This window comes from Suricata suricatta, chromosome 9 (genome assembly GCF_006229205.1).
Source record: "Suricata suricatta isolate VVHF042 chromosome 9, meerkat_22Aug2017_6uvM2_HiC, whole genome shotgun sequence".
Lineage (NCBI taxonomy): Eukaryota > Metazoa > Chordata > Mammalia > Carnivora > Herpestidae > Suricata > Suricata suricatta.
The window spans coordinates 275,660-286,986 of record NC_043708.1 but is presented as its reverse complement, the minus strand read 5'-3'; the positions used below and the strand labels follow the sequence as shown (position 1 = coordinate 286,986).

General features: G+C 64.7%; 1 protein-coding gene and 1 long non-coding RNA gene across 5 annotated transcripts in view; one reads left to right on the top strand and one right to left on the bottom strand.

Moving 5' to 3' along the window:
- PACS2 (phosphofurin acidic cluster sorting protein 2) overlaps positions 1–10,579 on the top strand; it is a 51,256-nt gene extending 40,677 nt beyond the window's left edge. Inside the window, exons 17-25 of one of the 2 annotated variants that reach the window (XM_029953082.1) lie at positions 216–338; positions 587–695; positions 1,280–1,312; positions 4,401–4,443; positions 5,438–5,480; positions 5,622–5,757; positions 6,516–6,742; positions 6,923–7,036; positions 7,649–10,579. In XM_029953082.1, the coding sequence (XP_029808942.1) occupies positions 216–338; positions 587–695; positions 1,280–1,312; positions 4,401–4,443; positions 5,438–5,480; positions 5,622–5,757; positions 6,516–6,742; positions 6,923–7,036; positions 7,649–7,767 (947 nt within the window). In that variant the 3' untranslated portion in view covers positions 7,768–10,579. The remainder of the gene's footprint in view (positions 1–215; positions 339–586; positions 696–1,279; positions 1,313–4,400; positions 4,444–5,437; positions 5,481–5,621; positions 5,758–6,515; positions 6,743–6,922; positions 7,037–7,648) is intronic. The other variant, XM_029953083.1, reaches the window with a different exon arrangement.
- LOC115303028 lies at positions 7,253–11,142 on the bottom strand. 3 transcript variants are annotated; one of them, XR_003913776.1, is made up of 5 exons: positions 9,767–11,142; positions 9,389–9,459; positions 8,630–9,236; positions 8,099–8,184; positions 7,253–7,846 (listed from the first exon to the last, which is right to left on the bottom strand). It is a non-coding gene; the product is annotated as an uncharacterized LOC115303028 (long non-coding RNA). The 3 variants fall into 3 exon arrangements; XR_003913775.1 differs by having other exon boundaries at positions 8,630–8,728; positions 9,135–9,459; positions 9,767–11,128; XR_003913774.1 differs by having other exon boundaries at positions 8,630–9,459; positions 9,767–11,139.
- Between the last annotated feature and the right edge of the window lie 185 nt (positions 11,143–11,327).

The following is an 11,327-nucleotide window of genomic DNA, read 5'->3' as shown; positions in this document are numbered from 1 at the left end:
GCCGCCAGGGCGGTGTGGCCGCGAGGCCTTTCCCGTCACCAAACCCTGGGTGACTGAGCTCCGTTCTTGCTGATGCGACTTGTTTCATGACAAAATCTGTAAATATCGGCATGACGGAAAGTGCTGGGTCCTGGGGGAGACTCGCCGGTGCCCGAGCCCCGCTTGCGGCCCGTGGGGCAGGATCCGCGGCCTGACCTCCTCCCCGCGGCCCGCAGGCTCCCACCCCGTGGCCCGGTACCTGGGCTCCGTGGACTACCGCTACAACAACTTCTTCCAGGACCTGGCCTGGAGGGACCTGTTCAACAAGCTGGAGGCCCAGAGCGCCGGTGAGGCCCGGGGTGAGCCAGCGGGTGAGGCTGCGCGGCCTCTGTCAGAAGCAGCAGGGCCCCCCTCTGTCCACCGTGGGCCTTGAGGCAAGGGCTCCTGAGGATTGGAGGAGCCTCGCTTCCTTTACCCGGGACCCCGTGCGGGTGGAGGGCAGAGGGCCCCCTCAGGCGCCCCCGGCATGGCCACTGCTCCTAGGCAAACAGGTGGAGTGGGAGAGAGGCATGGCCCCCCCATGGACCCTGCCGACTTCCTCCTGCAGTGCAGGACACCCCGGACATCGTGTCAAGGATCACACAGTACATCGCAGGTGCCAACTGTGCCCACCAGCTGCCCATCGCAGAGGCCATGCTGACCTACAAGCAGAAGAGGTACCTCGTTGGGCCCTGGGCTGGGGGGGCCGTGGGGGGCGGTGTACGGCGCACCCAACTCCACGCTGCAGACACGGGCCTCTGAGCGGCACACTGAGGGCCCCTCGGGGTGGCCGTCAGGGACAAGGACAAACCCAACTGGGTTTGGGGGAAGCCACGAGCGGGCCTGGCAGCCCCGGGCCCTCCTCTGCGTCGGTCACAAGAAGGCAGTGACCTGGCCCCTTCAACCGCCTGGGCTTCCGGGGCCAGCAGACAGGTTCCCGCCCCGCACCAGGACAGGACGGCAGGCAGCAGCGGGTGCTGGGGCCGAGGGCAGACAGAGGTCTGGCTGCCAGGCCTGCGTGGGCGAGGGCCAGTGCCCGGGCGGCGGGGAGGTGGGCTGCAGACTCCACAGTGTCCCTGCGTGCATCTGAGGGGCACTGCATGGGTCTCCCGAGGGGCCAGCTCTGGGCTCTTCCTGAGCGATGCGGGCTGTGCCTTCCCGAGCTGCACCCCCAGTGGGGACACTGTCCCTGCAGGCGTGTCCTGCTTCTCAGCGCGTAATAATGTGTCTGTGTTTTTTCTCTTGGTGGCTTTCTGAAAAGGAAAAAGAACTTTCATTTTGACTTTACCCTCAGGTACCGCTGTCTCTGGGTCCGCACCCCTGTCCCCAGGCTGGTCTGTAGGGCTGCTTAGCAGTGTGAGCCGGTGGGGTGCGTCCCTGGCCCCCAGCCACCTCTCCGTGGCCGGGAGGAACGGCACCTTGGCAGGCAGGGCCCCGCGCTGGCAGCAGGCGGGTGCGTCCCGAGCCAGGATTTTGCTCAGGGGCCCCCACCGGGTTAGAGCACCAAGACATCAGGGCGGGCAGGCCGTGCCATTCAGCCCAGATCTGAGTTGGAGAAGTGGCCAAGTTGAGCCCCTCAGTGAGTTTCCGTGTCCAAAAACACGGCGGCTCCACCTCTTACATTAGAAGCAGGTGCTATTGTGTCACCACGAGACACTGGTGCCACGCTGGCCACGCGGGGGCCTCCTTGTCGGCACGTTGTGTCTGTGGACCTGCTCGTGGGCTCACCGCCCTGGAGGGACAGCATGGATGCTGATTCGGCATGTGGGGAGCCTGCCCCCGGGTGGCGCTGGCCTGGGCCCCGGGGCTGCCGACAGTCCCACAGAGGATTTCTCAGCTGGGCCTGGTGGCTTAATTGCGCAGGCGGCCAGAGCGCTCAGACCCCTTGTCCCGTGAAGGGCTCCTTGCCCCACGGCGGCTCCACTCTGGAAACCCGCACATCGAGAACCAAACCCCGGGACCGCCCACAGCTGCCCTGCCATCTGGGGCCCCTTCCCTGTCCTGGTGGCCTGCCTGCCGGTCCCTCCCCCGAGACCCTGCTCCATCCCGGGTCTTGGGTTCTTGCCGGGGAAAGCCCGGCCAGGGCAGGGTCACTGGGCTCCAGGCAGCGTTCTGGCTGGACCCTGAGGCAGTCCAGGCGGAGGGGTCTGAGCCCCCACCTTGTCCTGCTGAACAAGCCTTTGTGAGCAAAAAACAGGCCTGCGTGGTGCCCGCTTCGCTGCCCGGCCACAGCGTCTGTCTCCCCGCGCTGGCTCCTCTGAGCCTCACGCCAGGGCTTTAGGGGACCCGGCCCGTGTCCCGTGCGTCTGCCCCCACGTCTGCGTCACAGTGGTGACACCGGCACCTGGGGTGGGGCTCCAGACGCCCTGGGCAGAGTCCCGTGAAGGCCCAGTATGTTGGCCACCCTCAGAGCCCAGGACCAGGGGCTCAACAGATGGAGACGGAGAACGGAGGGGTCAGGAGACCAGGAGCAGGTGGGCGGGGGGCATGGCCCTCGGGGCCCATGCCTGCCCCACGAGAGCACTTGCATGGAGGGTCCACACAGCAGCCAGCGTGTGGCCTGGGCTCAGACCGAACCGGCTGTGTGCGGCCCGGCGGCTCCCGCAGGGCACCGGGGTGGGGGAACGCCCAGGGCCCCCTGTCCTCAGCGCCCCTCAGCTCTGTGTCCCTCGTGTCGTGGTTGAGGCACGTTTTGTGGTCTCACGAGCCAGACCCAGGGGCCCTCACCACGGAGCCACACGTGTGTTCCGTGTGTCCTGAGCTAGGCAAGCCGGTGTCACCCCTGTCCCGCCGGGCACGTGTGGAGCGCTGAATGTTGTCTGCATGGCCCAGCGGCGCGGCTTGGCTTCTCAGAGCCCAGCTACACCCTTGTGTGGTGCTTCCCGTCCGCCCCTGCGGGCCTCCGTCTGCCTCCCCTCGCGCTGCCCGTGGGGAGGGTCCTGGGGCCCCCTGGGTGGGAGGCTCCCCCACACCGAGCTGGGGAGCCCCTCAGGACCCCCTGTCTTGTGCTACTCGAATGCAAAAGCCGGCCCGGGCACAGGGTTCAAATTGCTGTTCTCTGAAATGGATAAACTCTGTCCCCCTCAGGTCAGAAAGGCTGGGGATTTGGTCATTTTCAGTGGGATGGCCTGAATCTCTAAGTCCTTTTGTCCAAAGACGTTTGCCAGGTTTTCTTCGGAGGCGTCATGGGTGGTGCTGGGGTGGAGCCCTGCGTCCAGGTGGTGCCGGTGGCCTGCCAGCTGCTGTCCCCTGCGGGGCTGAGCCGCAGAGCGAGGACAGTGGCTCCTGCCAGACGGGCCGGGGCGCCGCCTGCGTGTCCCATGCTGGCAGCCCCGGCGCACGTCTCCTGGAGAGCACTGGCCAGGTGCGGGTGTCTGTCCCCACAGGGGCAGGGCTGGGGAGCCCCCCAGCCCCCATCCAGGAGGTGGTGCCTCAGGGGCTTCTCCCCGAGTGACCCAGGGGCTAGGACCCCTTCTGGCCAACGCCTGGGCACAGTGGAGCCATCTGCAGGAAAGTCGATTCCTGAGGGCGAGCCCTGGGGTTCGGGATGTGAGAGGGAAACAGCCGAGCTGGGAGGATGGCCGGAGAGGCCAGGAGGCCGCAGGAGAGAGCGGGACTGGGCCTGCCCTGTGGGTCTTCCCCAGGCCCAGGAGACTCCTTAGAGGCCAGTGGGTCTTCCTCAGGGCCAGGAGACTCTTTAGAGGCCAGTGGAGCCTGGTGGCCGAGTCCTTCTTGGGGAGAGTCCTCCCTGGGGTGGAGGGCCGTCATCCAGTGCAGAAATAGGCTGCAGGATGGGCCATAGGCTGGGCCATGGAAGACAGAAGGGAGTTCACATCCCCTTGGCGCCTGCGCTCCCCCACCCTGCCCCTGAGGGACATGGCTGCCTTCACCGAGGACAGGCTGTGACCGGCAGTCACAGGGAAGCCATGTGATGCCTCCTCTGCCACCAGTGCTGGTTTACCTCCGACCACAGCACAGCCCCAAAGCCTCCGTCTCCCCTTCAGGCTGCTCTCAGGGTATCGCTCTGTCAGAGCATGGGGTGTGCACGCCTGCGACCACCCATGCCCCAGTCTGTCTGGTTGGTCCAGACTTCACCCAGGAAGCTGCTGTCTGGGCGGGGGAGGGGAGGTGTCCAGGACACACGCTGGAAACTGCTGTCCAGGGCCGAGCGGATTACAGGCCTCCCGCAGGGCACCAGGCACCTGGGATGGGCAACAGACTCCCCCAGGAAGCTGGGCTCCCGGGGGGCCCCCCCCACTGGCCTCTTGACCTCAGGTGGAGGGAGATGACCTTGGGGCCGGAGGCTGGCCCATGCTGGGATGTGGGGTGGCGTGGGTGCTGCCGGCTGCAGTGAGAGGAGTAACTGTCTCTTGTGTTCCTAGCCCTGATGAGGAATCCTCGCAGAAGTTCATCCCCTTTGTAGGGGTGAGTACTTCTCTGCTGCGGTGCTTGCGCTACCTTTAAGTTCCAGAACATTTTTCCGCAATTTGAACAGACAACTCCTTAAAATCTGCCCCCCACCCCATCTTAGAGCCCCTTGTTTTCTTCCCGCATGGAGCAGGGCCGGGCCCGGAGTGGCCGACCTGTGCACGCAGACGGCACACCTAGAGGCCAGGAGGGCTCCCTTGTTGGAATGGCCTGGGCCGGAGGCCTGGGTCAGACTCAGCTGCGGGCGAGCACCCCGGGAGGGGCAGAGGGGGGCCTTTCCCTCAGGAGCTGTGCTGGGATCGTGGTGTGTGTAGATCGGGAAGTTCACCTTCCTCCTTGCCAGCACCGGGCACCTGCTGTGAGAGCCAGAGGCAGACGGGGAGACAGCAGGCCGTGGTTTTACCCTCGCCAGGCATCAAGGCCCCCGCCAGCCCTCCTGGGAGGAAAGGAGTCCAGCCGGTCTCAGGGAACCTTCTGTAGTAATGATAGGGTCCCGCCCCAACCCCTCGGACACTTAAAACACCACCATGGTCCGAGGGATGAGTCACCACTTAACATGCCCACATGGGGGTCTGGAGCAGCAGCTCTCTGACCAGGGCCTGGTGCTGGCCCTGGGGCCGCCTCTGCCCCTTGCTGGGCAGGAGCCCCACACACCAGTGCCCGGACCTCACCGACCTCTGGGGCAGGCCAGCCACACATGCTCACGGTTTGCTGAGGGCTGGAGTCTGCAGACTGGGCCCCTCCTGTATGGGGGGGCGGCCACAGGGGGCGCTGCAGCCCCATGGAGTCTCTCCAGCACAGCTGTGCAGCCACAGAAGAACCGGGTCTCTGCTCCACCCCGGGGGGGGCCCCCAGGGAGGCTGGCGCAGGGCGCAGTGGCCGGCAGCCCAGGGAGAAGGGCACTGTGCCACCGTCTGGAGTTGCGGCGCGGGCGGGCTGGCCGACCACCTCACTTTGCCGCCAGCCAGCATCCCTTCCCGTTGCCGTTTAGGTGGTGAAAGTTGGAATAGTGGAACCGTCCTCAGCCACGTCAGGTAACCCCATCCCCCCTGCCCTCGGGGCCGGGAAGGGGAGGGACACCCCGCCTGGGAGGCTCCTCCACCTTCTGAAGGCCTGGGCCTGCCCTGGGGGCAGCGATACAGGGGCGCTCAAGGCCGGCCGACTTTTCCCCAAAGGTGACTCTGACGACGCGGCCCCCTCGGGCTCCAGCGTGCTCTCGTCCACCCCGCCGTCCACGTCTCCCGCAGCCAAGGAGGCCTCACCCACCCCACCTTCCTCCCCGTCAGTGAGCGGGGGCCTGTCCTCCCCCAGGTAAACACGGCTGTGCCACGCAGGTGCCCCACCCCACCCAACCCGAGCACGCCCCCGGTGGTTAAAGAATGCACACAGTCACTCATGGCCACTGGCCACAGCTCAGGGATGCCAGGAAGCCTGAGGGTCTGACTGGACGGTGGGCTCAGAACCGTCTCGGGAAGATGGGCTTGCTGGGAGGAGGTGCCCGTCGGGTGGGGGCTGCGCAGGCCCCGGTCTGAAGTGTTCCCCCAGCCCTGGTGGCGCCAGGGACCGGGTGGGGGGTGCTCCGCACGCACACAGGGGTGGGGGGACGTGGATGGACGGGGCTCCCTGCAGGGACCAGGGCATGTGGTGGTCAGCATCCTTCCTAGCTGCCCTCGGGTCTCTCTTGAGCAGAACTCACCCAGACAAAACCCAAGGGGTCTGAGGGTGTTCTCACACCCACATGGGCCACAAGGTCACAGGGCTGCTTTGGACTCCCCTGGGGGCCACCCCTCAGATGAGGCTGGTTGTCCTCGGCCCTCTAGACTCAAAAGGGGTGGCGTGAGAGGGCAGGCGGGTAGCAGACCAGGCGCTCCTGGGTGACCTCAGCGGGGCCGCTGTGCCCACCTGTGGGCCCGGACTGGGCTGTCTCAAGAGCCCAGGGACGGACCCCATGGGCTCCAGGGCTGGGGCTCCCCTCTGCTGGGCAGCCACTGCAGGCAGTCCCCCAGCATTGAGCAGCACAGCCGGCCGCCAGGCCAGGACAGAGAAGTGAGGCCCCTCTGCTTTTGCAGCCAGGGCGTCGGCGCCGAGCTGATGGGGCTGCAGGTGGATTACTGGACGGCAGCCCCGCCTGCAGACAGGAAGAGAGAGGTGGAGAAGAAGGACCTCCCCACCACCAAAAACACGCTCAAGTGCACCTTCCGGTCTCTCCAGGTCAGCAGGCTGCCCAGCACTGGCGAGGCTGTGGCCACGCCCACCATGTCCATGACTGTCGTCACCAAGGAGAAGAACAAGAAAGGTGAGGTGGGGGTGGTGGGCTGACACTCAGGGTAGTCGGAGGGGCAGCCCTGCAGCCCCCAAGCAGAGGCCACTTGGGCAGGTGGGAGGGCTAGTGGCCGTGGCCACTGTGGACTGTGGGTGGCTCATGGAGGCAGGGCACCGAGGGCTGTGACTGAGCCCTATGGCCTTTTCCTTCTAGTGATGTTTCTGCCCAAAAAAACCAAGGACAAGGATGTAGAGTCTAAAAGCCAGTGCATTGAGGGTATCAGCCGCCTGATCTGCACGGCCAAGCACCAGCAGAACATGCTGAGGGGTGAGCACTTGCTGGGGGGTGGGGGGGGGTCCCAGAACTCCTGGGAGGTCACTTGTCCATGTGTCCTTCCTTTAGAGGGGAACCCACAGGGAGTTGGGTCCTTGACGCAGGTTCCCATTGGTCCTGTCTAAAGTATGAAAGTAAATCAGAGGAGAAATGTTTTTTAAAATTCACCTCTGCAAACGCTTTCGTTTTGCATGAAATGCATATTACACATTTGGATAAAGCACTTGTGTGCATAGAACAGCTTTTTAATTTTCAGAAGTAATTTCTCAACCCTTTCTGTTCTTTTAAAGTGCTGACTTGTATATCTCAGGCGTTTTATAGAAGATATTCCGCAGCTAATTAATTCAGAATACGGAGCCTAAAATGATTTTCTCTTGGTGAGCTCCAATCTGGTGACCACTGTGGTCCAGAACTGCCCTGTCTTCCTCCGTTGCTTTTCTGCTTTAAGAGGAAGGTGTCTCCATCTATTCTGCAGATCCCAGCCAGGGCAGAGGGGCTGTGGGCGAGCAGGCCCCCGTGGTCAGGGAGAAGCTGGCCGCCGCGGGCGGCTGGGAGCCAGGGATCAGGGGTGTGGGGGCACACAGTCAGGTGGTGCTGTCCCCACAGTCCTCATCGACGGTGTGGAGTGGAATGACGTCAAGTTCTTCCAGCTGGCGGCCCAGTGGTCCTCCCACGTCAAGCACTTTCCCATCTGCATCTTCGGACACTCCAAGTCCACCTGCTAGCCCCGCCCCGGAGCCCTGGACGGCGCGCGCCAGGGGCCCAGCTGCTTTTCTGTTAACATTTCAGTTTACTACAGAGACACTTAAAAACACAAAGAGAAACAGTCTTAAGTATGAATGTGCTCTCAACCTGGAAACTCACAGGGAGGCTCCCCCCTGGGGCCTGTTAACTGCTCTGCCCGATAACTAGACGTGCCAGCGGGGTGGGCGGTCAGGCAGACAGCGCTGAGCCTTGAGAATCACGGAAGGTGTGTTTTGGCCTCAGGACCTCCCGAGCCCCCCCCCCCCCCCCCCCCCCCCCCCCCCCCCCCCCCCCAGCAAGAAGGGTCCTCACCTTCGTGTCCTGTCCTTCCTAAAAGCCAGGACTGCTTCCTCAGGGAACTGGGGTCAGGCGGGTGGCCGCGAAGATCCATGGGCTGCCTGTGGGCCCAGACACAGAGCTGGGTGGCCGAAGGCTGGAGGCCAGACAGTCCAGGCCTGAGCCCAGCCACCCACCAGCTGAGACGCCCCAAGCACCGCCCACTTGTGGTTCCCAATAAACTCCAGCCTGATGGGGCAGCAGAGGTTTTCTAGTAGCGGATATTTTTAATGCTTTTAAATACATGTTATAACGTAGCTGCCAAACAGACATTGCTCTTCTGGTGTCCCAGCGGCCCCTTGGGGCTGGAGCAAGGCCAGCCAGCACTGTGGCGCATCCTAGCCCCCAGCGCCCGCCTCGCCCCTGAGCCGCTCTCCCTCTGGCTGTTCTCGAGCCGTCACCAGGCTTCTGCTGGTTGTCTCTGCCCCACTCCTGGCAAGCACAGTGGCCCCCGAAGCTGGCCCCCGCCCGCTCACACTCTTCCTCCACCCAGCCCCCCGGGCCTACCTGCCGGCTGAGGCACGTCTGGGCCCATGCACACTTCCGTGGCCAGCGAAAGCTCAGGTGCCAGGCACCAGTGGGGCCGTAGGTACAGCTGGGAGTGCCCTGCAGAGGCAGGGAGCCTCTGGACCAAGCTCCCGAGAGTGAGAGTTTGGGTCCCGCCCTGCATGGTAGCCTCGCCCCCTGCCTTCCCGTGCAGCAGCAAAGGGACATTCTGACCTGCAGCCAGAGTCCAGCCGGTGTCCACAGGAAGAGCCCACCAGGTCCCATCCTTAGGCAGCTGGGACCCTGCAATCCTGTGACCCTGGTAGCCCACCCAGGGGGCCACCCAGGCCGTGCTCAGAAAACAGTGCCAAATGCAGTGCAGGCTGCGGGCCTCACCAACAGCCCATGCCACAGGCAGGCCTGACCTTGGGGGAGGCGCACTCTCCTTACCTGTGACCTGCCTGCTTCCTCCCCCAAGGCAGGAAGGGGTCCCTGGGCTAGTTAGGGGACAGGACACTGGCCTCACCTTGTGTGCAACCCTGCACCAGGGCTGCCTGTGGGCAGAGGACCTTCCCCAGGATGGCCTGTACTCCTTCTCCTCTGACGGCACCGGGGACCAGGCTGACCCCTGGCTCAGAAGGACCAGGGTCGGGGTGCTGGCCGCTGAGCCCAGCACCTCAGGCAGCCAGCAGCCACCCTCAGAAACAGGCCCTGGGTCTGTGAGCCTCCCTGGGCTGGTTCCCACCACTGGGCCCCAGGGCCTTGGTCACTGCTCCTTACGGTTCCTTTCCAAAGGTCAGACTCCACAGGAAGGAGGCACAGCTGACGTAGCTTTCTAGCTGCAGAGCTGGCTTTACAGGAAGGGACCAAAGAGAGCAGTCACCCTGTCATGGGATCGTTCCCTCCCCCCAAACGTGCCTCCCTGTCCCCTTACGCAGCTGCGTCCTTGTACACGCAGCGCCTCCACCCTATGCCCCTGGGACTACAGAGCCCGGTGGCCTTCCGTCCTGTGCCTAAGTGCCATGGGGCTCACCCGCTACACCATCCCCGGGGCCCAGGAGGTCACGCAGACAGCCCCAGCTACCATGATTCTCTCAGAGACCTGTGCCTCGGTTTCCCCATTGACTAAACAGGAATGGTCCCATATGCCCTGCCTACCTCATGGAGCTGTTCTGAGGACCCACGTAAAAGCACTTTGTCCCTCAAAGGAAGATACAGAAGCCAAAGCCATCTGTGAGCGAGCCGGTGTAGCTGTGGGCACTCGGAGACGGGTGTGGAGTGCGAGGCATGTGGGCCCCAGGCAGGAGCAGCTGCCACTCACCACTGAGCAGGGCCAGGTGGGGGCCTGCGACCAACCCACCAGCCTGGCCCACTGCTTCCTCTCTCCTCCCATATCAGACCCCCTCCCCCCCCAGCCCAGGGTCACCATCACCTCAGGGCTTGCAGGCCAGTGTTCTGAGTCAGTCTCGTGGCTGCAGCTCCAGGAGGGTCCCCGGATGGCCTGCTGCACTGCCCTCACCCCCAGACGGCAGGACCTGGCCACTCTCTAGGGTCGGGCCTTTGCTCTGGAGCAGATTCCTCATACAAGACAGGGCCACCTGCTTCTGTGGGCCAGCCACCTGACCTGCGCTTGTCCCTCCCCGCAGTCCCCAGACCCACCCCCCATGGGTGGAGGAGGGAGAACGCTGCCCAACGTGTCCCCCGCCTTGGACACCACGGGGTCCGAACCTGTAGGCCAAGGGGTACCCCTCTACGTTTGTGCAGACCCCAATCCATCCGTCGTGCATTGTTTAGTTTCTAGGATGTACGTGTTGCTAGGTTTTTTTCCTTTTAAATGAAAAACAGGATTAATGTAAATAGCCTTTTGGGGGAACAGATTCTAATCTGTCACGTATGTGACTACGTGGACTATTTTAAGGTGCTGACGCAAAACACTAATAAACCTGGGGAGCAACCCCAGGCATTCCCTGGCCTCCTGTGTGATTCCTCCCGGGCCGCCCGCGCGCCCCGGGCCCCGCCCGGGTCCCCCAGCCCCGAGCGCGCACGCGGGGAACGGCGTGGGCGTCGCCGGGGGGTGGGGGGCGTCGCCGGGACCCGGGGACCCAAGAAGGGACAGAGTCTGGCCCGGACGGCCGGGGGTCGGGGGAGGGCTCGGCCGAGGAGCCCCGAGCTCCGAGGGGCGCCTCGGACGCCCTGCAGAGGCGGAGAAGGGCAGCATCTGAACGATAACCCCGTCCGAGCGGCGCCGGGTCACACTCCGGAGAGGCACGAGCCGAGGACCCCGGGGCGGGGTACCAGCTCCCCGCTTCCCCGCCGGCCGGGACGACGGCGCAGGCCCGGCTCGGCCAGGCCCGGAAACGGAAGCTGCAGGGCGGGGCCAGCCGCAGCGGAACTTCCGCCGGGCTCGCTCCGCCCCCACACGCGAGCGTCCGCCCTCCGGCCTCCGCCGCCCGCCTCCGGTCCGCAGCGCACCCCACCCCAAGTTCCTAGTGTACCCGGCGTCTCCCCGCTTCTGCTCCCGCAGCGAATCCCATCTCTCCGAAGGCTTTCGTCACTCCTTGTGTTCCTCACCGCGTACCCCACCCCAAACCTCAGCACCCTTCCCCACCCCCCTACCCCCGCAGCGTACCCCACCCCGCCCCCTGCCCCCGGGTTCCTCGGCGTACCCCACCCCGCCTCCCCCCCCCCCGCAGCGTATCGCACCTCTCCCCGCCTCCTT